This window comes from Parus major, chromosome 3, assembly GCF_001522545.3.
Source record: "Parus major isolate Abel chromosome 3, Parus_major1.1, whole genome shotgun sequence".
In the NCBI taxonomy this organism is placed as follows: Eukaryota; Metazoa; Chordata; class Aves; order Passeriformes; family Paridae; genus Parus; species Parus major.
Window position 1 is genome coordinate 47,528,477 of NC_031770.1, and position 23,403 is coordinate 47,551,879.

The following is a 23,403-nucleotide window of genomic DNA, read 5'->3' on the forward strand; positions in this document are numbered from 1 at the left end:
TGGACTTTTGAAAGAACAGGTAATTGTTAGGTAATTTACTAAGCATAGCCCTAAAATCTGAAAGAAAAGACAATACTCAGAGGATGGCCAGAGCCTGCTTTACATTCCTAAGACCAATTTTTTCATGACCCAAACCAAAGAAAAATATGAATCCCTACTGGAAGGTTAAGTGCATAGACCTGGAGAGATCTGAGAGGCTCTGTGTGTCATATGAAAAAAATAATAAACCCTAAAACTGGAAGACAGTAATGAATGCTACCCATGCAGAACAAAGTAGTAAGCACCCTTGCAGTCACACATTTTGGTATTCTAAACACCAAAAAAAAAAAACCTCACTGGGTTTTAAAAAAAATCCTAGCCTCTATGTCTGGTCTTCAGGTATGTTTCATCCCTGGTGGAAGACAATAGAGAAGCCTGAACTGTCAAAGGACTTTTAAACAATGAATGAAGAAAAAATTAATTTCTGTGGCTATCCTACTCTCAGGAACGTGAAATTTAATAGTAGAAAGTATATGGTTTTTTTGCTTTTTTTCTGAAAAAACTCATAATTTGTGATAGAAGCACTGAAATGCTTAATCCTAATAAGATATGACTCTATGATATTTGGTAAATATGTGATCTGGAAAGAAATTACATTAGTGCTTTACTTGTCCATCAAAATTCTTAAGATACTCTTCAGGCTTTGAAAGAGTCTCATGGGAGAGTTTGGCAGAAAGGAGGATGACGTTTTTGTGATCCAACTGACAGCTGGAAAGGCAGCAGCAATTTTCCTGTTGAATTCAGGCTGCTGTATGATAAACGCTGTTTTAAATTGAAGCCTTGATATATGAATGTAAATTATTTGCAACAAGAAAAGCATTGCTGACCAAAGGACATGTGCCAGGCAGCACAGGTTATCAAAGCACTATCACCTCAGTTCTTCTGTCTTTAGCAATTCTATATGTAACTACAAAGGAAAGGTTTGATTGATCTTATTTTGTGAAGAAGTTGTGATTTGTGTCTGTAGAGTCCATTAGATTTTGGAATTGGGATCCGTAGCTGGATCAGCAAAGTGGGTGCTCAGCTCTGTGCAGTGGCACTGAAGGGAGTGCCTGTGCTTTGTTTCCTCTCAGCTGGTCCAGGAGTTTGAGGTTTGTAGCTCACTACAAAATGACACTGGGATGACCAAAACATTTGCCATCTTCAGAAATAAATACACAGGCCAATTTTTCATCTCTTGTCTGGAGAAACAGGTAAATGAAACTTTTCCACGCTCTGTGTAGTTCTGGGAAGTGCTGGGATTTTAGCCACCTGTGTGTGTAAGGACCTCAATCAATAAATTGCAAGACAAAGGCAAAAAGGGAGGAAAAAACCAACAACAGTCTAGCACAGAAAGCCCTGCTGAGGCTGCAGTGAAAGTGCTTTTACAACATAAATAACAAAAGCAATTTTACAGCTTGGTGACTAAAGTGACATGGAGCAATTATTAAAGCAGACAAAAAGAAGATTTTTCCCATGGGGCTCAGCCTACACCCATCACTGGGGCTGTGCAAAGTTGAGGGGTGGAGGAGGAGACAGAGCACTTTATACCTGACAGCAGGTTCTGGTAAAAGGAGGGCTCCTGATCTTCAGAGTGAGCCTTAACCCCTCTTCATGGTCTTTAAAGTTAGGGAACACTGAGGGAATTAGTGAAAAATCAAATAATTTGCTAAACCTTGCTTATTCAATTCAGCAAATGCTTAACAAGGATTGTTTATTTTCAGGCAGAAAATTCTTGATTCAGAAAGATTAGCAGGGGATGGAAGTCAATGCCAGACTATGGAACTGGAGACAAAACCAGAATGGAGCAGGATCTGAAGAAGATCAGACAGGGTAGGAGGGTAGACAGGGAGCAGATTGCTCAAGAGAGAGCAAAGCCTAGCAAGGGTACAGATGCTGGGAAATTAGGGACAATCAGCAAAGCAGGGTTAATAGGATCCTATCTGGACCTTCTAGGCTTCTAGCATGAAGAGATGCTTGCATGGGTGAGAGGTGTGAGGTTCTGCAGGGCAAAAGGTGTGATGCAGGAAAGGTGTGATGGGGACAGACTGCTCTGGCTGGGTCTGCAGTCCCCAGCAGTCCTCAGAGGCCAGCCCAGGACACTGGGGTGGGCTGGGGAGCAGTGATGGGGATGCACAATGGCTGAAAACCTGGTGTGTGGGAACAGGGACGAGGAAAAAAGGTCTCCCTTGCAACCAGAGCTGCTCCTACAACTCATATAAAGAAAAGCTATTTTATCCTAAGTGGTTTACATTTTCACTTTTCAAGCTAGGAATCCAATCTATTCTGACCTGTTAGCCATGCTTCAGGTTAGCATAAAATGTACTAATCTTATATGCATAAATGATAAAGGACTAGCATAATTTAACATCTAAAATACAGCTTTCTATCATAGCTTTCTGTATTTCTGTTCAACATTTGAAAGGAAAAAAAAAAAATAAATCACTTCTTAGTTTTAAACTGGTTTGTTTACCCTCTAAGGAATTCCTTCAGAATAAGCCATGATGACCCATTTGCCTACGGACCTCTGTAGGTTTAACTGGAATAGTTTTCCACCTGTCATTATGCCATCATTTACTAAAATTACTAGAATTTTTTTAAAACAGAGAAGAGGGAAACATTAAATAGAAAAACACCAAGATCTTCTTCTGGATTAACAGATAGTGGATAAAGTTTGATAGAGAATGGACAGCAGACACTGTTGCTCTATCAACATGGTGTTCAATTCCATGGAAACTCTTACACTGGCTCTATTTGTGAAGGTCCAAGCTACAGATGTATACTCCTAACAGCTGAATGAGTAATTTTAAGCAAAATAAATAGAACACAAGCTTGGCAGTGGCAACCAGGTCATAGGAACAGAAATTGATCAGGAGGACTGCAAACCTGTCAGCCTGGCACAAAAGAGACTTCTTTGATGGGTGTGACAAGAAGGATCATGGGTGAAGTAAATTGGATCCAAGGCTGCCTGTCTCCATTTAGAAGAAATGTGAAGTAGCTTCACAGAAGGAAAGCAAATATGACCAGTATGACCACCACATTACTTTGAACACAAGTCTAAGGAAAAAAACCTCTCCTCATACAACCAACACATTCAGCTCTTGGCTAATGAATATGAAGTGCAAACCAGCTGCATGAGATCCCACATACCACTATGGGTTGAAAAACTTTACTTACCCTGGAGGAAAATACTTTTTTCAGGGTTGGTCCTACCAGGGGTGTAAGCTCCAGCAGAGTACAGCATTTATAGCACCACACCACAGATAGCTTGCTCTGAAATGCAGGGAAAGCATTAATTAAAACATAAAGTGCCTGTACACTCATTTTCCCAGGGTCACAAACAATTGCTTTGCTTGACATGAAGACTTAATGTAATGACTCAAATCCAGAGAAACAAAAGAATTGGAGGCTACAAAGCATTAATGTTGGAATTTGTTTTTGAAAAAAGTTCTGGCTTTGGTTTTGCTTAATTCATTGCCCTTTAAAAAAGTTTTTTTTCTTTGTTTATAATGACAGTAATTTACCACAACAGGGAGGAAATCCGGACAGATGTGGCATAGGCTGTGTTATCCTTGACTGGTGGGGGAGGAGCTGCCATTGCCACCTGAGTGGGGTCCAGCCCTCCTGCCCTTCTCCCCTCAGCCTCACCAAACCATCATCTACCATTTCAAATAGCAGCTATGCTGGTGCTGCAGCTTAGGCTTGCAATTACATTGCAGGCTGATGTATTTTGTGAAAAATGCCATGGGATTATGAATGGTGCCAAGCAATCAAAAGGGGACATCTCTAGCACAAGAGGGCTTCTACTGCTTGTTGAGGCCTCAGGGAGATTGTTTAAGTAGTTACCAGTTGTGATGCCACTTACCTGTTGTGATTCAATGATGTCATCCCTCCACAGGCAGGAATCCTGGTGATATGTAGATACCCAAGCACGTAGATAGGTACCTGAAAGCAATGCTCAATCCCCCAAGTTCAAAGCTTTCTTAGGAAAAAATTGGTACTTAAGTGCTTCTGGGAATTCCCAAAACAGCAAAGCTTTACAGGTAAGCGTGGCCTGATTTCCACTTGTTTTAAAGAGCTAAATATCTTTGAGGATCTGCTTCTAGCTGCTTTAAAACTCCAGATTCCAGCATAAGATGGAGCCAGACCCTAAGTTTGCTCTGCTCTGGGTTTTCTTTAGCATTGACTAGTTCTTTTACTGATGTACAGAGGAGTGCTAGCAGGCAAACTCCAGAATGATTCCCATATGCCCAAATGGTACAAAGACCACACTTGGATCAACTGGCACACTGCTCTCATTGTCCTCACAATTTGTTGTAGAATTTGAAGAGTTTGAAATAATCACACTCTATCACATCTGCACTTGAAGGGAAACATCTAAAACTTTTTTTTTTTTTGGCATTCTAAATGAATTAAAACTAACAAGTTGCTGCTTCACAGCTGGCAATAATGAATCTTCATCCTGTACATCTTCTACTGGACAAGGAGCTCCTCCATAATGCACAAAACATGGAAATGAGGCTGGGGTTGCATAAGGACACTGAAATAAAAGCAGAAGCAGATTTGTGAGAACATGGTCTGTTACCATGTTAGTAAAAGGGATCTGCAACCCAAATAAAATATCTGAGTAGACTGAAGCAAGAATGAAACATGATACTTAAACTCCACTTTTGTCTCAGGGGACAAAATGTGATTTGTTAACACCCACGGTAACTGCTTGTGACAGAAATACATCAACGAGTATTGCTCGTATGGAAAGGCACCAGAACTCCTGTTTCAGCAAAATCTTTTGAGAACAGGTTTTGTCATAAGCTGCTGATATTACACAGTATCATATCCAAGGTGCTGAAAGATATCAATTTTTTTTCTTTGGAACAATTGCCAGAGAAATACCTGAAGGGTCAATGGTCTCACTATGTGGGGGGAAAAATTCATGGGCATCTTTTGTCAGGAATGCATAAGTAACTATTTGCACTTGTTCATTCTGCAAGAGAAAAATTGTTTGCAGGTGAGAAATCATAAATTAGGCACTTTAAATAGTTGATTGTCTACTATCAGAAAAATATCAGTGCAAAGGCAGTTTCCAGTAGCTAAGATTTGTAATAGAAAATCAAGCCCTTTGTGCAAAGGGCATTGGATTTAAGGATCTCATCTTCTTTGGTAGAAAAATAAGTCAGAACCTTGTCTATTTAGGTGAAACTATACGCTTGATAAAAATTTTATAGGACTTTCAACTAGCTATTAGATTTAGAATGAACCCATTTAAACATTGTTATCCTTATTCTTAGCTGAAATGCTGGATTTTGCTAATGCATGTGGCTGGTTAATGGGGTCACTGCAGTATTGAAAGAATAATCGTCAGAAACAGGGTAAATTGTTTTCTCTGCAGTCTATTGTTACCATTACTCTTTTGAGATGTACAGCAAACAAAGTTACCTAAATTGCCTTGGAGAACCTCATTGCAAAGTGATAGATTCCAACAATTTGGCTGAAAGGACTAGTTGCCTTTTGGTCTTAGCACATTGCTCTGCAAGCTGCCCCTTCCCCAGTTCAACAGACATTATGGGTTAATCTCTGAATAAAGAGTTACAGTTGTGCTCCTTCACCTTCATTACATCACTATGACTATCACTACTTCAAGCAGACTTCCTATATATTTTTTAAAATTTCCCAGGGCAAGAATAATTATTCAGATTATAATCATGGTTTCCACAAAATGCATTATAGCAACCTTTATGAAGAAGGTTCTATGTAAAATGGAATGAAAAGAGACATACACAGGACTGAATCAAGTCCTGCAGTAAAAACTTAGAGGATATTTCTTCTGGAATGCAGTTATGTAAAAATGACTTCTGATTTCCGACTGAATGGCTTCTTACAATATCCAGTCATATCTGCTTAGTTGTTTGACAGAGATTACTTTTATTGCCTCTTCCCCCTGAGATACAGTACGTACCAGTGCCATTTTTAAAGTCTCCTTTCAGTGCAGAACCACTTCCTGCAGCCAGAAAGAGACAAAGACTCCAGCAAGGCCTTTCAGCTCTCCTCTCCCCCTGCCTGGGCTCATGCACTGTAAGGATGGCCTTTCTCTAACATTTGTTGTTGTTGTTGTTGTACCATTTGTAATTTATTGCAAGTATCCAGGGAGGTAAATTGACAGGCAGCTGCATGTTAGGGTGATATTTCTCTCCTGACAACACTAGATGGACCCAGACATAGAAAACAATGTGGTATCATGAGATATTTTTGCTGAATATGACACTTTCAATTGAGCATCTTCAAGACTGCTTCAGCTTTAAAACTGAATTTGCCTGATATAAAAAGGATTTGACATTGACCCTTCACCTGACAGTAATACATTTTTTATCTTTTAATAACATACAGTGGTGCTTCTTTGTGATTTCAGGGAACTCTTTGAGTAAACAAATCATATTCATCGCCTAGAGACTAACATGCCTTTCCAGAGTCTATAAAGATGAGAGATAAGCTGAAAGGCAGGCTTGAAAAAGTTTTCAGCCATCTAACAGAATATTTTTAGGAGCACACTGCTGCACCAGTTAGAAATTACTACTTACTTTATTTCTTTTAAGGTACAGTTGTCCATATGATTTCTTGAATTGATTTCTCAATACTGTTTGATGCAGATGTACTCAGGATTTCAAACTGTTATGGCAGTTTCTCAGAAAAACAAATGTTATGTGCATATACTGTCTAGCTGCCTATGCTGAGCAAATTATTTTTTAACTCACACTTCAATTTAAAATTTCTCTTAAATTTCACTTCACACTAGAAGCAATCCCCTCCAAATTCTGATTCACTCTCTGGTCATCAGCTGTTAGAATGAGAAAAGCAGTCCCACTTGTACCATCACGCCCACACCCCGCGGCAGAAATGCTGAGGCCTGGAGAGTGTTTGGTCTTGGCAGAAATGAGTCAGCATGGGGAAGATCAGTATTACACTGAAATAAAGCTTTTAGACAGTGCTGCTTTAAAACAGAAAATGAAGACCCTACCAATACAACTGAGGACTTTTATTTAAAAGGCATTCTTGCAATGTCCAGGGGACATCAGCCTTGCAGTACGAAACCAACACAACATCACATGCTGCACGTACCCCTGGGTCCTCCCAGCAGAGCACAGCATGGACTTCCCTCCAGACCCAATTTTGTGTGACAGCTGCCACTTACAGGGAACTTCATTTGGCAGCTGGTGGTAGGAATGAAACGTGTCCAGAACAGTAGGATGACAAAAAATTAATTAACTGTGGTTTAGCTTGGGAAATTAGCTGGATGAGGGGAAGAAGCAAGATCTGTTTGAAGTTTGAGGAATAGCCTTGGCAAAGTATTTCAGAATACAGAGAGGGCACATGAACATATTTTCAAACCAAGAAGAGCTTCCAAATATATGTTTGGAAGGTGAAGGCAGAAAGACACAAACACACAGGGGATGGAACATCATCCACATATATGTTTCAAAGTTCCTAATGAGACTTTTGAAACTGTGTTCAAACTGGAAGGGAATATTTTTGTGCTGCACAGTGGAGAATAATTACTGACAGATTGAAGTGAATAGCACATACATTGTACCATTTATTTTATCAATTGAATTCTATGATTTGCTCCTTATCCTACAGTCTTGTAATAGCATTAAGTGATGATTGTGTGCTAGCATGGGTAATCAGAATGAAAATTAGCCTTTTTCAGTTGAATTAATTGTCTCTATTTATTCTGCTTCCAATTCAGTTTTTAGCCATTATTTGTGGTCTATTTTAAAAAGATTGCATCTCTTCTGCAAAACCACTGTCTTCAGCAAAACCACTGTCAGAAATAAGAGCAGTTTTACAAAAACTGAAATAATGCAGTGTTTCTCATTTCACTTGGCTGTGCCTTCCATACTTAGTTTTTGGCTTGAAAAGAAAGCCATTATATTCAGATAATAGTTTTCCCAGCCAAAAGCATGCACTCATATGGAAAAGATTGTCTGTTAGACTATAGCAAAATCTGTAATCTACACACAATGACATTTTATAATAGCAGCCTAAGCTAAGTAAAGGCATTTTGTTTTTATTAAAAAAAACTCCTGAGAAACCACAGGGCTGATGTCTCTGAATCCAGACCAGCAGCCTAGTACCCCATGGTGCTTTTGACAAAAGCTGATTTGTTCAGTTTCAGAAAAGACTGTGATGGTTGTATCAGTGTTTTTGCAATATGGCAAAGGTTGCTATCTGATACAGCTTTGTCTTGCACAGGAGCTGAGTCCCACAATTTGTTAAGTGCTTATTACTGATCAACCATAATAATTGCTAAATGACCCAAGGTTCACTTCATTGTCATCAGACCTATGTAAAAAATCCACACTGTTGCTTTCATTATTTGGGGGTAAATTTCATTATTTCATTATTTTGGGGTAAATTTTTCCTCTTGGTCTGCCTCTTGCCCCTCTCTCAGGCAGGCAGTAATCACAAGTCTGTGTAAAGCAACCTCTGAGAAGCAAGATTTTCCTGGCAAACACAAATTAGAAGTGAGTAGGATTATACAGGGTGCAGCATACCCAAGTGTTTGATTTGGTCAGATTTTGGGTGACCCACAGACTGGTGCTGCTCTTCCTGTCCCTGGGAGATTTTCTCAGAATTTAACTGAGGTGAAAGGCTGTGTATAGATGGTCCTTCTGTTGTACTCTGCTGGTTAGAAAACAAATTTAATTTAAAGGGCAATAGCATCAGGTAGAAGACTCACAGAAGCCAGACCACATCTCACAGATTTCCAAGGATGCCCAATGTTTGCTAAACATGACACTATGCACAAGCAGTTGGAGCAGTGACTTTGCCAACACAGAGCTTTTTCTTCCTGCCATACTTGGCCCATCCTCTCTACCTTTGAACTCACCAGCTGCCCACAACACTCCTGTGGTGGCAATCCACAGGCTTTTCTTCTTCCCATCCCTCACTTGTCCAAAATACAGCCGCACCAGCAGATCTGGTTAGGACCCCGCCCAGCCCCTCCTGCACTGGAAGTGTTGTTCCCATTCCCAGTTCCCTCCAAATACTCTCTTCCTTTGTACCCCAGTCCCTTGTCCCCATATGTGCATCCTGCCCAGTCCCAGGGGTCACCTCACCTGCACAGAGCAGGGACAACAGCCCTTTTTGCAAAGCCCCAAACTCTACCCATCCTGTCCTGCTGCCTCTCATTTCTCCTCCTGATGATAGAACAGCATCTTCTTCATGCACCTGATGGGAAAAGGGTGGCTGCTAGTGAAAAAAAAAGTCTTGGAGAAACCTTCCTCTTCCAAAACGTACTTCCACTCCTGCAGCCCAGTGGCATTTGTTTCCCTGGCACAGAAAGGAAGGAGAACCCTCCCCAGTCAGCTGCCATGCTGATGCACAAAAAAAATAAAGTATGTGGAGCACAGGTTTTGGGAAAGGTTTTCCTGTACCTTACACAATGGTAGGAAGAGTTAATATAAAAAGTAGCTGAGTGTGTGAATCTTTTAAGTGACTCGATCAAAGCAGAAGCTTCTAGAGACCCATATTTTAGTTATACAGGAACTTTTAATGGGAAGTTTTACTACAGCATATTCTAGTTACTGCATTACTCCCGTGTGCAGAGGAGCAAAGGATAATGCTGTCGGGAAGATCTACAACTTCCCATTTCCTATGCAGTAAATCATCCCATGTAGGAGAACAGGAGTCTGCAATTTCAGTCATTCTTGATGCCCTATAATGTACCAGCACAGCTTTTAATTAAAACTATGAAGCAGGAAGGGCTTTTATTTCACTCCAGGGCAGGATGGGTGGTAATGATGAGAAGGGGATGACTCTTTGCTTATTAATTTGCAATATTACCACTACCCCTCCTATGAACAGCCATCTGGTGCCTGAGAACAACAGGGCTTATTATTACAGGGCACGTTCGCTACTGAGCCCGTGAGGCTGTTGTAGATCCCACTCACAGAGACCTGGCAGTGAAGCTCAGAAACCTGGCATACCCAGCCTCATGGGTCTTCAGCCAAAATGTGACACTTTGCTGAAAACTCTGAGAACAAATCAATGAAAAAATCTGCTCCTGTGTCACATGGATTGCCTGCAGGGAGCAAGTGTCCCACGGCACGGCAGACCTGCAGAACAGCAACAGTGAGGCCGAAAGAAAGGGCACTCTGCAGATCAATTTCTTTGCACCAGAGGGTGTTTGCATCTTCAGTGTTCTTTGGACAAATCTGGCCACATACCAGCTCACTGAAGTAAGCTGCAGATCTTACATTAAGAAACAGTGCCAATTAATTTGGCCTAGAGCAGGGGAGGGTCTTTTCTTAAAGAAAAATAACTGTAAAAATCAAAGGCTGTATCTTCACATTCAGTTCACAGCCACCTTGGAAAATCCCAGGGGTCAGAACCCCAGTGTGAGAGTCAGAGAAGCCAGCAGGACCACACAAGGGGTACCTGAGTCACCTCCCACCATCTGCAAACGACAAGAACCCCACTGAGAAGAACATCACTTTGGGGGGGACAGAGATTCTGGTCTGCAGTCAGGGGCCAAGGCTGCAGTGTCAGACTCTGGCTCTCAGTTTCTTCCCACCAATAGAAGAGCCTTGGGGTCCGTGTTCTCCTCACTCTGGCTGCCAGATAAATTAGAGCCAGTCACTCCTGGGCTATCACAAGCCACAGGTTGGCTCCAGGTGTGACTGGAAACACATGGCCCATGTCTGATAGTATCCACATGTAAAGTGATGACTGGGATAACGCAGGTCCTCTGGTCAAGCGTCTCCTCAGGCATTGTTTCCAGCTGCTCTCTCCACGTGCTGACAATGGGGGCTTTGAAAGGGCCCCATGGGCCCTTTCTTTGTGCCTCTCTTCTAAAGCAAATCTTGTTGTACACATCCCAGGAGAAAGCTCCATGCCAGCACGCACTTAGATACTTTCCTCCAGCTCTGACAAACTCCATCCTACACAAACACAGCCACAGAGGTCATTTCAGAGCCAGCTGTCAGGCTTGTCACCTCCCCCTGTGCTGCTTTCCCTCTTCTTGAGAACAGCAAATGCAAGCAGCTTGTCTCCACGTCCATTGCCTTCTCAGCACCCTGTCTCCTCCAGAGCTATCACTATTCCTTCTGTGGGATGCCAGGTCTCTCACAATCAGTGGATTATACCAAACACAACCACTGGTTGGATTTTTCGAACAGTCCCACTTCTCTTTTTTTCCATGCTGTTTATGTTAGGGAGCAACTCCCTGTAAATGCACAAACCATCGTGTTTTCCTATTTTAAATTCACTCTGAAAAGACTTTCTTTGGAACAATAGCTACAAAAACATGTCAAGAAGAGAATGGGTGCTGTGCCAACCAGCTCAAGCTTTTCTTGTTTCTGCCTCCTTGCCTCTCTGAGCTGTGCTCAAAATTCTTTTACCAGGCTGAAGCCTACGGGACCACAGGCTCAGATCCACATTTTTCCCATGATTTCACATTGCCTGTAAAAACCAGGTAGTAGACCAAAAATAGTAGCTCAACAATAAAGCAAGACAAGCAACTCATACTCTAACTGAGAGCAAATGACAACCTTTTAGCTTATATGGCAAATATAAACAAATTCCTTTAACACCTACAGGAAAAAATTTAGGTAATTGTTTCCCATCAGTCCAGTGGGGGAATACAGCAAACCACCATTATTCTCATAGGCTTTGCCTTTTTCCCAGGTTAAACCAAAAGGAGTGGGGTTTTCAGGCTGGAAATTTGCTCTCCAGGATGTGGTAGACAACCAATCCTTGTCACTTTAAACTTTTAAAGACATCTTGATGGTCTGAGTTAAAACTCTCACTAAACTCTGCATCCACTTCAGCCCTCCCCACTCCTACTATTGAAATACACTGAAATAGTGAAAGGCCTCAGATGCAATGCTCCCCAGGTCCAACATGACAAATCCCAAGAGTTGTGCTGTTCCCTGCAGAGGGCACACAGATTTTCTATTGTCCCTTAGGGCTCAATCTGCTAAATACTTTAAAGTATATGGCTCTGGTGCCAGAGCCTCATAGCCCGAGCCATATATAAGTATTCTTCAGTTTTCTTTACCTGGAGAAAGTTTGCACTGGTGACTACAACCCACAGGCTACTTGCCAAAACTGCTTCACGCAGCATAACGAGACTACTGGAGAGAAAGAAGCTGCTTGCAGAAGAAATGTAAAAAGAGCAAGCAGTTGCACATCAGACATAAAGCCAAACCAACTACTGGCCTTCTAAAAATGAGGGAAAGCTCTAGAAGTCCATGCAACTTCCATGGATCCTGATCTGACTATAAGTTATATTTAAAAATGTATGAAAAACAAAGTTTTCTAAAGGGGTTTAACTGAAACAGTAGGATAAGGAATTAATTACCAGAATGCCTTGAAAAAAATCTGTGAAGTGGTTGGGAACTCTAAAACCCAACCAGTAACTGCCCTGCTAAAGACAAAACGGGAGATAAAGAGTCTCTAGGTTCACAGCTAGAATTGACTTTGGATTTAAGCATATTAAAAAGAAAATATGATGCGATGACTTTTTTCTAACCCTTTCAAATTTAAAAAAGGAAAACACAGAAGTTCTTCCTTCTATAAATCAAGTTCTGACATACATCTTGAACAACAGACACATGCATACTCAGTCTGAAGACAGCAACTCTAAGGAAGAGAAGTCTCATGATACCTTGGACCACTGTGCTGCGTCCTTGGAGATCCTGGAAGAAAAAGCACCACAGTCAGTAGGCGACACTAACACTCAGGTAAAAAGCACTTAACTCAAGTGATGCTAAGAGAGTTGCAGGTGCAGGTGCACAAGAGAATTAGGGGATACCAGCTTGAAATTGTTTTCTCTTTACTCTGCCATGGGAGACTGCATTCCACATTACTCTTTCCAGGAGGGTCTTGCACCACAGAAACCAGAATTATATAAAATTTCTCATTAGGTCTGCTTAATTAGGCAGAGGAGTTCATAAACTTATCAAAACATAAGTACAGTCTGACATTTTGATTACAAACCCCTTCAAACACTCAACTCTCTATCAAGCCCTGCTCACACTGAGACTGCAGAAGCACAGAAAAGTGCAGTTACCTGCTCCAAAATACATCAACTTTTCCATTTTTATCTTGACTGGCTTTGCCACAGTCCTTCATCAGCCCTTCTGAGCAGTGTTGGAATCAAACAGCTCTAAAGGAGTTTCTGAGGCTAAAGGAGTGTTCCCCAGGTCTCAGCAGGGGCAGTGGGAATGGGTAGAGCTTCCTCCTTCTGAGCAGCCTGTGCACAAGCCTCAGCCCAGATTGTCTCCTGTGGCTGGAAAGTACAGAAAACTGTTTGCTACAGCAAGTGAGCAGAGCTCTGCTACTATAATGAGTTGCATATGCAAGCCCCCAAGCCCTCACTGAGGGAGTGTTAATTACACATTTTGAAAAATCAGCCAGCAAACTAGGAGATGAGCAACTGGTGCTTGCTGCCTTCCTGCTCTTGTGGGTTTACCTCAGTGCAGGACTGTGGGGGAAAACATCCCATTTCCTCAGACCAGGCTGGGATGCTCCTTTTCTCCTGTGAGAGGAAGTACACAGTGCCTCTTGCTTGCTGACCCCAAGGCCAAGGGAGCAGTCCAGGTGCACGAGGCAGGAGGATAGAGCAGGCAAAACTGGGGATACCACTGAGCACCCACTGGCCAGTGGGCAACAAGGAGAGGCTGGTTCAGTGACCCTGCTGGGATGAAATTCCCAGTAAAAAAATCTGAGTAAGAAAAGTGCTGATGGGCATATAATCATATGTCTGTAGGTCTTAAATGCATTTAATTTACAGTACATTGGCACCAAAACTGTTGAAACACATGATGTGCAAAGGAACCACATTCTTAATATAGGTCTCATCAAATCCTGAGTTTCACTAAATGAAAATGCTTCAATTTGCAACCTCATCACTCTGGCACTCCCCTCTTGTCAGTCCATTGATCTGTGCAGTCCTACAGTACCCATAGGGAGGAAGCTACTTCTACTGTAGCTTTTTTACTTTTATTGGAGACTAGCAGACCTAGCGAGTAGCTGCAGGCACTGTGACAGCTCCAAATATCTTGAATCCAATTAAACTGGAGATGAAATAATTTTTTCATTCCAATGCATTATGCTTTTTATAACTCTATGCACTGCAGAGCTTCCAGTTCATTACATGCAACCATCAGATATTAAAGAAAAAAACAAAACAAGAAGTCTGTAACTAGCAGACTTTTCCCACAGATGAAACTGTATTCTCACATACTAAAACAACCAACAGTGAAATATTTTGCCATTTGACATCAAGAGATTCAAAAAATTTCTCCAAGGTACAGCAATTTCACTTCTCAGATTTACTGCCCAAGCCTCTCTTCGGATTCATTGTTTCCCCACCATTGAGAGTATATTTACAAAGCCAGGTTGTTTGTATTTCCCTCTCTCCCCAACAGTAAAAGACAGCAAATTTAATAAGACTGCAAGCTAGAAACTGGTCTGTGGCAAAGCTGAGCCTTAATCCAAGAAAATAATACATCTTCTGTATTGTAAACGTGGCAAAGAAAAAAAGTAACAGTTTCATCTCTTCTCCCCTTACACACCGGATTCTTCATTTAATAAACACTGACAAAATGCAGCTACAGAAAATACTTTGCTTTACTGAGTCTCTACAGTGAATGACCTTAACTTTTCTGGTAACTTAAAAAGATAACAGGACTTCACATTGGCACCATCAATATGCACATTTCGGAACACTTTAGACAAGCTTGGGGACATCACTGCAGATGAACCATTTCACAGCTCTCTGGGTCCTTCAGGGCTACTCCTCCTCAGCCAGGCTGCTCTGCTTGTTAGAAAGCACAACTCACACCTTCCTGCTGCTCCAGCCAGCAGAAAAACAACTGGTCAGGAAGAAAAGGAGTAAGCTACACTCGTTTCAGGAGAGAATTGAATAGTTTATTTTGCCCAATCAAGAGCCCTTCAGCATAATGACACATTCATATACACATATATGAACATTTTTTTCTGAAACATTAATGTATAATACATTTTAAATTTAAAATACCAGCTTCACAGGTATTTTTATTTACAAAAATATTCCATACTTAATTTTTTAACTTCATTATGATGACATAGTTCAGTCCAAGTACATGTAAGTAAAATAACTCTATGCAATCTAACATAGTTGAGTTTGTAACAGTACAGTTTGCAGTTCATATGAAACTATATTTGTAGACAGATGGATTTGCAACCCTACCTAAAAAAATGCATATTCCAGTAATCATCCTCAGGAGAGCTAGTGGGGCTCAGCAAGACTTAACTGAAGAATAAATTGCAATGAACATAAGGGAAAAAGAAAACACACGTGTACACACTAACATATACAGAAACGAGAACTGCTACACATCAAGCATGCTTACCCAGGAGTGGGCAATGTTAGAAAAATTTACGGATGTATTTTTTTTTCCCCATGGTGCTGGTACAATAAAACAGCAGCATAACTAGAAAGCAGCATGTTTTCCTAGTTCTAACCACTACAGATAGCAGAGCTCAGGTCTAAAATAACACAGTACTGCTTATTTACAATTCTGTTTTAAAAGGGAATATTTAAAACATGTTCCCACCCCTCTCCCTTTCCATTACTTATGACTGAATGGTAGTGGTAATCCACATACAACTCCTTACATGTTTTCAACTGAAACAGTTTAACTTCTAGTTATTTGCCTGGTAATATGGTACTAACAGAAAGAAATACAAGTGTCAAAGTAACCTACAGCTGTAGGTTAGCTTAAACGTTTCTAGGCGCACATGGAACTACTAAAAGAAATACTGATTGACATCTTTCATTTGATTGTTTGGTGGTTTTCCCTCATTTCTCTTCTTCCTTCTTTTCCACTTTTTTAAAAATTAAGACCTACATCTTTAAGTCTAAACTTTATAAGGTGTAAAAGAACCCAGAAACAGTACACTCATCGGACTTGAAACAGTATAAAGGTAGATATATAGCACAGATTTCAAAGGGGCTTAAGAGGAAGAAATCGGCCCAGGTTAGCTTTTCAATGAAAACTGAAGTAAAATTGGCTTAATTGATTCACCTACACTACACCCTTTTCCCCCCTGATTCTGTTCACTTCCACCCCTCAAGCATCATTAATTTCTGTCTACAGAGTATTTGATGTTGTGGTAATAGCAAAATTATAAACGTCCACCCGAAAAGACTCAAATCAATTATCCAGGAAATTGGCTGGCATGAGGGAAGACTCAAGTGACAAGCTGCCCTTCTACCTGGAGAAGGAGGCAAGGCACTTCAGTCCTTCCCTCCCACACCAGACTCTGCAGTCAGTGACTGCCCAGACATGTTAAACCACAAGCAGAAAGTAGAGAGCACTTCAGCCACAGGCTCTTAAGTTTTCCAACATGTTTCAGATACAAAACACCCCAACAAAACAAACCCTCATAAAAACCAACCCTGATTTACATGTAAAGAGCTGATGTATAATCAAAGTACACAGATTACTCAACAAAAAAAAAAAAGTTTATTGGACAAACCTCACTTCAGTTTTGGAGAATTTTAAAAGTCCAAGAAATAGAGCTGAAAAAAGTCTCTCGTGTACACCAGAAAAAAAACCCCAGACCATAGAAAACCAGTCAGCCATGGACTGCAGCTATAGAGAAAACTTTAAGATTAGGCTAGTTCCCTATCTTCTTGCTCCATACTTGGAGAACTGTTCAAGGGTGTTCATAATGGGAGGTAAAAATAACTGATTATTTTCTGCAAAGCAAAATGGGCTATTTATTTTCATTGCTTAGTAATTGTATCATCTCGATATGAGATATGAATGTATTCATAAGCTTAAAACAACTTCTATGGATAATATACATACTTTAAGTACTTTGACTTAAAACTTGAACATAAGTCTTTTTAAAATTAAAGGTAGAAGTGTACATATAAAAATTATTTAAAACTAAAAGTATATTCTTAAGCAGTATGTATAAATATAACAGATTTGTTTTGTATTATCTAGTAACAAATGTGAAAGTGTTGCATTAATTTATAAACTGAATGCTGACACAGAATATGTGCCTTTTATTAGATTCTCTATTGTATATACATATTTTGCTAAGAAAACACACATTCTAAATAAATCACATAAATAGCAAAGGTGCCTGAAAGTAATCTGTTCTAAAGTCTTTATTGAACATGTGTGTTTATATACAAATAATGAACCTGAACTGCACAAATGCAGAAACAAAATTAAGGAATAAAATACCATGACTGAATTAAAGTGCAGGAAAAATTCAAGTTTAAAAGTTCAGGTAAGATCAGTGCCATTAATTAAGAAAAAAAGAAAAAAACAAAAGAAAGAAAGAAACAAACAAGAATTCCCACCCTTCCAAAAAAAACCCCAAACCAAAGCACCACCAAGAAAAAACAAACAAAACAAAAAAAACCCAAACCAAAACATAGAAAGGAAAATAAAAGGAAAACTAAAAGGAAAAAAAAAGAAAATGAACTTGCTTCCAAAAATCCTCCTTTGGATGTAGCTTTCCAATATCACCTGCCATTCAAGGACCACCTCAGGCACAAAAACTTTGCATAAAGACAGACAAGGAACACAGCTATATATTACTATACTTTATAACTGACTGTTTGCTGAAGAACAAATCACTGGAGATGCCTGTGGTGTAACACTTTCAGACTGATTTGGAATACAGACATATTTACACATACCAGGATTCAAAAGTTACGATTTGGCAGGACTAAGGTGAAGAAAAGCTTCTTCAGTTTGCAGTTCCTAATGAGACACACTACATATAAACAGATAGGTAGCAGCAGGTAGTTTCTTACTTTCATTAAAAAAAAGTAACAGCTCAATTGTATTTTATAGTTTTCCAGACACTCTAAAAAATTTCACACAACTAAAATGCTAGTGAAAAAACCAGGGGTGTTTCCCTGCAAGGATTTCAATACACTTTGCTGTACAAAAGGTGCACCACCAATAGCACAGTAAGATGCAATGATGTACGTGTGATCGCCTTCCTTCCATTGGGAAGGAGAAAGTAACATTTTAGACTAAAATTGTACATAGCCCCTTTTATTGACCAAGAACCATTTGTGTATTTATCTCATGAGCAATCATGCCATTAGTCTTCTTATCTAGAAGCATGCCCTGAACATAAGCAACAGAAGAGATTCAACTACAATAGATTCTGTAACACCAAATAAGCCATTGCTCTTCTGGTACTGGCAGATGGTCTCTCACTGCCTCTTACTATTTGGCTTGCTGGTGGTTGTCAAATGTGTCTTGATGAGAAAGTTAAGTATGCTTTCCTTTCAAGCCAAGATCATCTTCCATTGAAAGTTACCATAATTTGTTGAAGAATACTTTTACAATCCTCTCCCCCAGAGCCTGACCAGATTAATTTCCCAGGATTCTGTTGCCCTGAAATGTACTTTATCTTCACCAGGTCAAATAATAATGAGTCATCTCAATTTATAAATGTGAGACAGGGAAGGGGACAAGTGTCAGGTAGGGTGGGTTTGTTTGGGTGTGCTATGGTTAGTGGTTTATCTTGTTTTCTTCTATCTGGGTGTCACACAGAATGGTGTTAAATATGCATTAATTAGAAACTAAAAAGAAAATTAACATGCAGAGCCAAATATTGCATGGCAAACTGAGTTAAGTAAATCAAGTAAACATTGCCTCAGTAGTTATGGGACATGGGAATCAAAATATCATAGTACTGCTTATTTGAATTGTCACATTCTCATTTTTTAAGTCCTTTGAGCAGTGTGCATAGTAGGGCATGCCCTTGTACTGGCAACACAATTCAATTGTCTTTTTAAATGAAATGTTGCTACACATAAATTGAGAAAATTTATCAGTTTGTGCTTCAAAGCCCAGACATATTTGCCTGTCATTTGAAAAGTGATTTAAGAACCATAACTAATATTTTGCATCCTTGAGGTGATTTGTAAGGTTGCCTTATCTGTGTGCCTTCAACATCACTTCACAATACAAATATAACCCAGGTTTTTCTTTGGGAACATTCAGAAAGTTTGTGAAAAAGTACACAAAATGGAAAGCTTGGAGAAGCAAACCCAAGCAATTAATTTCAGACAATGTAGACCTATCAGCTTCTAAGTACTCCCTTTTATAAAACAAAATCAGTCAATAACTATTCCTACTTTGAGGAAAAAGGTCTAAAGGAATTTTTGAAATGCAAGCATTTATTTTAAGGAAACGTCTCTTTTAAAAAGAGCCCTGCTCATTCACACTGATACAGCTTCAGTGCAGTAGCCATTAACAAGTTAGCTCAGCTGTATTATTTACCTCGCCCAAACTGAACATTATTTCAGCAATTCCTAAAATTTTTGTGCACACTTTGCCACTGCTTACAATGAAAATATCACTTTAGAGACTAAATCCAAACTTTAGGACAACTGCCTTTAGTGCTGGGTGGGGCTGAGATAGGACTTGTAAAATAGCACTACTGGCAGAACCTGGAGATTTTCTGAACAACATACTGACAATTGTTAAGCATTAGATGCGTGCTTGCCATTATTCATGCATCAGCACTTCCATGGTGTGTAGAATTTTGAAAACCTGAGTCCAAGGTTATCTGATTTCATAGTAAAGGACTAAAGGGGCATCTAGAACTTAACTCTTGAGCAAAACTATCTCAGATATTTTAATTAATGGCTGTAAAGATGCATTCTGTTAAACATCTATAAAAACTCACAGCATGAATGGAACCCACAGCCAATTCTAAATGTTACACAACCTGAACCAATAACTATTTTTGGCAAAAAATAATATTTAACTGAACAGAAGTTGAAGAATTCTTACCACAAGGAAGATGTTACCACATTTCACATTGCACAGCCATAACACAAATGAAAACTCCCAGCATGACACATTCCAGCCATATTATTCACTTGACTTTTTTAATGCAAAAATTACGTGTTCTTTTGCTTTTCACGTCACAGAATATGATGTGAATACAAGAATACTAGATCAGGGGTCCAAGAAAAGACTATGCACAGGTCAACTATGTATACAATTTTCAATAAGAAATCTTCCAAGCTTCCAACTTTTCAAATGAAAGAAGTGACAGCAAACATCAACTCTTCTTCAACAATAATGGCAAATATAGTGAGTCCTAGAGAGGGTAATTGTAAGTCAGCTACTGTCCAGCAAGACAAACAACTTGATTCCAGCTCTTGGACCCCTGATTTATTGCCTCTCCTTACAGGAGGGTATAACACTGGCAGCAATTACAATAGCACAAAAACTTTTGGCATATGAAATATTAACACAGGATTGACCCTGCATTGCCCCTGCCCATCTCATCATGATTTCCCTTTACTCTCTTTTCCATGTGTTCCAGTTACCTTTTCTTTTCCAGCTTTATGCTAACCAACAGCTAAGAAACACTCAAGTTTCTTTTTTTTGTGTGTGTGTGTGTTTCTTAGATATAAAGCTCCTCAGTTAAAGCCAGGACTGAGGTAAAACAGTGTGTCATTTGTGCTAGGAAACAACAGTATCCGATGGTGAATACTCCTTTAAATTTCACTGGTCCTGCCAAAATTAATGAAAAAAACAAGATTTTTTTTTTCATCAGGACAAAATTAAACAGATGTGATTGATGAGAGTCATCAGAATTGGTACCACTTCTTGTCTTTGTACTTCAACATCATCTAGAAAAGCAAAAAAACCTCTAATTACTGTTTCTGTAATGTACCAAAATGTACAATGACACAAACAAATAATATGCTTACAAAGCAGCAGGAGAAAAGGGTTTTAGCAAGGCTGCTTAAAATTGCAAACACATTACTAAGCATTGAGTGTTTAGCATGATGAATTTTCTAATAGTAACATCATTGCTGGTGCTCTAGCCTCAGAAAAAGACATTTTTGGGAGAATGGGGAGGTTGCACAGGAGCTTGGGGTGTGGAAAGAAGTCAGCATGAAAATGGATGAGAACAGCCATTCCATGGTAGTTACTGAGGGAAAAAAACGAACTCGCACTCAAAGGGTTTGCATACAACAGGATCTTTCTTAAGGACAGCAGGAATCTGACATAAAGCATTACTCTTCTTATTTATTAATTCAGTGACAATAAGCAACGTTTTCAGTAATGGGGACTGAGTTGCACATTTAGAAGCTTACATGCCACTCCAGCAGACTGCATCCTCTAGAGCAATGTGCCATGAGACAAAGCTGTTTACAATTAGTACTTAATTGTTAGGAGTAACAAGTGATGGATGAAAGGCAAGTATCCTTTATCAAGGATACTGCATGCCCTTTAGATACCTCTAGCATGCACAGGCATGTTAGCTCAATCATTTGCAGAAATCACGTTTATCTGACAGCCAGTTTAATGTTCAGTTTAACATACTCACCTCATGAGCGTGTTTTGAGAAAGAATCAGCACTGTAAAGCATAGCTGCAGTTTTTTCTTCCAGTTCTCCCAGTTTCTGTCCTCTTTCATCCAGTGCCAACCGGGCTCGTGCCAGTTCACCAACTACACCGGATGCTGCTCCTTTGACACCTTCGATACCCCCAGGTCCTGGAATATGCTGGGCAAGACTCCTTGATGCCTTCCCAGATGCTGATTCTCCAACTGGAGGCATTTGCAAAAGCAGCAAATACAGAATAGTAAGTTTTTCTGTCATTATGATATAAATATCACTGAAACTAGAGCTGTAATTTTTTAGCATGGAGACCAAACAGCTACTTGTAGGTATGACTATGAGCAACAGTCACTACTCCACATTAGTAGATGTTACTACATTAGAACTGAGACATTCAAACTTACTTTCAAGTTTGCAGGCAGGTTATAAAACTGTAAGCTCTTCATAGCTCAAATGTGAAATTAAAATTCTGATGTTCATCAATAGAATTATTAAAAAACACTTCACCAGCACAGTACAGCTTATTTCATGTGGAATGTGTGTTGAGTTCAACAGACACAGCAGGGTTTTGAAAATGAAAGTTGTGGTTAGTTCTGGAAGTGCTTTGCTGGTATGTTAGCCAGCCAGCCTGATTCCAACAGCAGAAGTTTCTTCAGATGTAAGTTCAATTTTACATGCAGACACCTGAAGATTAGGTGTCTGTGCTGTCATTATTGTCAAAACCTTGCAAAAAAGCCCCAAGAAAACCCCAAAAAACAAACAAACAAACAAAAAAAGTAAAAAGACAGTAAGGCTGTAAGAACAAATCAGCACAAATGGTCAGCTGAGCAGCTCCAGACTCCAGTGATGGCACTGACTGCATCGACTTTGCTCTTAATGGGACATCAGTCACCCGGTAAAATCTAGACACTTGATGTGCCAATCCCATGCAGAATTGTACAGACAAAAGAAATCTGAGTACAATGAAATATGGTTTAAATATTTTCTTTTTACCTCTAGGAAAAATAACATTAACTGGTTAAATATGTTTTGATGCAGTATTTCAAGACTCTCTGATTTGATTTTATGCTTCTATTAAGAATGATTTACATTTAAATTAATACTATAAACACCTTTCTGTGAATTCCCAAAATAAGAAAGAGAAATAATTTCACTTATTACAGATTCTGCTGTGACCCTCATGGTATATATGGCTACTTTAAAGATTGTCTTAAATGTCTTTTGAATTATCATTGAACTCTCTGTCAGGATACAATTCATTAAGATTTTTTTTTCTTCCTTTCAATACTACTTTCCTTCTAAAGATACAAGCAAAACCTTAATGGTATTGAAACTTGAAATGATACAAAGATATAGCTTCTAAAGTTACAAGGTATCCTTCCTCTGTCTCAGTCATATTAAATTATAATTTGTGCACATAGATTTCTCTACTAGAATACTTGACCAACCTTCCATAGTATTACATTTGTGTGTGTTTGTGTGTATATATATATATATATATAAACACCCAAAGAAGTAACCTGACCTGAAGAAGTGACCTCTAAATATCTAAATATCTGATATTTGCTCAAAATGTGCAAGCACAAGTAATAAAGTCTAATTTTTATTCTGTAGAGATCAAAAGAACCACCATAAAAGAAAGAACTAGCAAGGCACCTTGTTGATTTTGATAGATACATTTCATGTTAATAAGAAAACGGTTCTTAAAAATAAGCTTGCATAATATGGTGTTGCATCTAGAAAATACCTAAATAAATAAATGGAAGCTATTTTTCTTAAACATATTAAAGTGCTAAATGTCACCATAGTAAAAAAAAAGTGTAATCAAAAAAAAAAAAAAAAAGAGAAAATTATAAAGCAATGAAAATTTTGCCAAATCTAAATTTTACTGTCCTATAAACAAAAGACTGAATTAAAATATCAAACAGTTCTGTCCTTGCTGTCATTCCTATGGCATCTCTGCACAAGTAAAACAAGGAAAACCTGGCAAAA

At 39.3% G+C, this 23,403-nt stretch overlaps 1 protein-coding gene across 7 annotated transcripts in view; it reads right to left on the reverse strand.

Annotated features, from left to right (window-relative positions):
• Window positions 1–14,927: 14,927 nt before the first annotated feature.
• The window catches only part of STXBP5 (syntaxin binding protein 5), a 105,153-nt gene continuing 96,677 nt past the window's right edge, over window positions 14,928–23,403 (reverse strand). For all 7 annotated transcript variants that reach the window (XM_015621631.2, XM_015621638.2, XM_015621636.2 and 4 more), the window contains 2 exons: window positions 21,400–21,620; window positions 14,928–20,695 (listed from right to left, as the gene is read on the reverse strand). In XM_015621631.2, coding sequence (XP_015477117.1) covers window positions 20,654–20,695; window positions 21,400–21,620 — 263 coding nt within the window. In that variant the 3' untranslated portion in view covers window positions 14,928–20,653. The remainder of the gene's footprint in view (window positions 20,696–21,399; window positions 21,621–23,403) is intronic.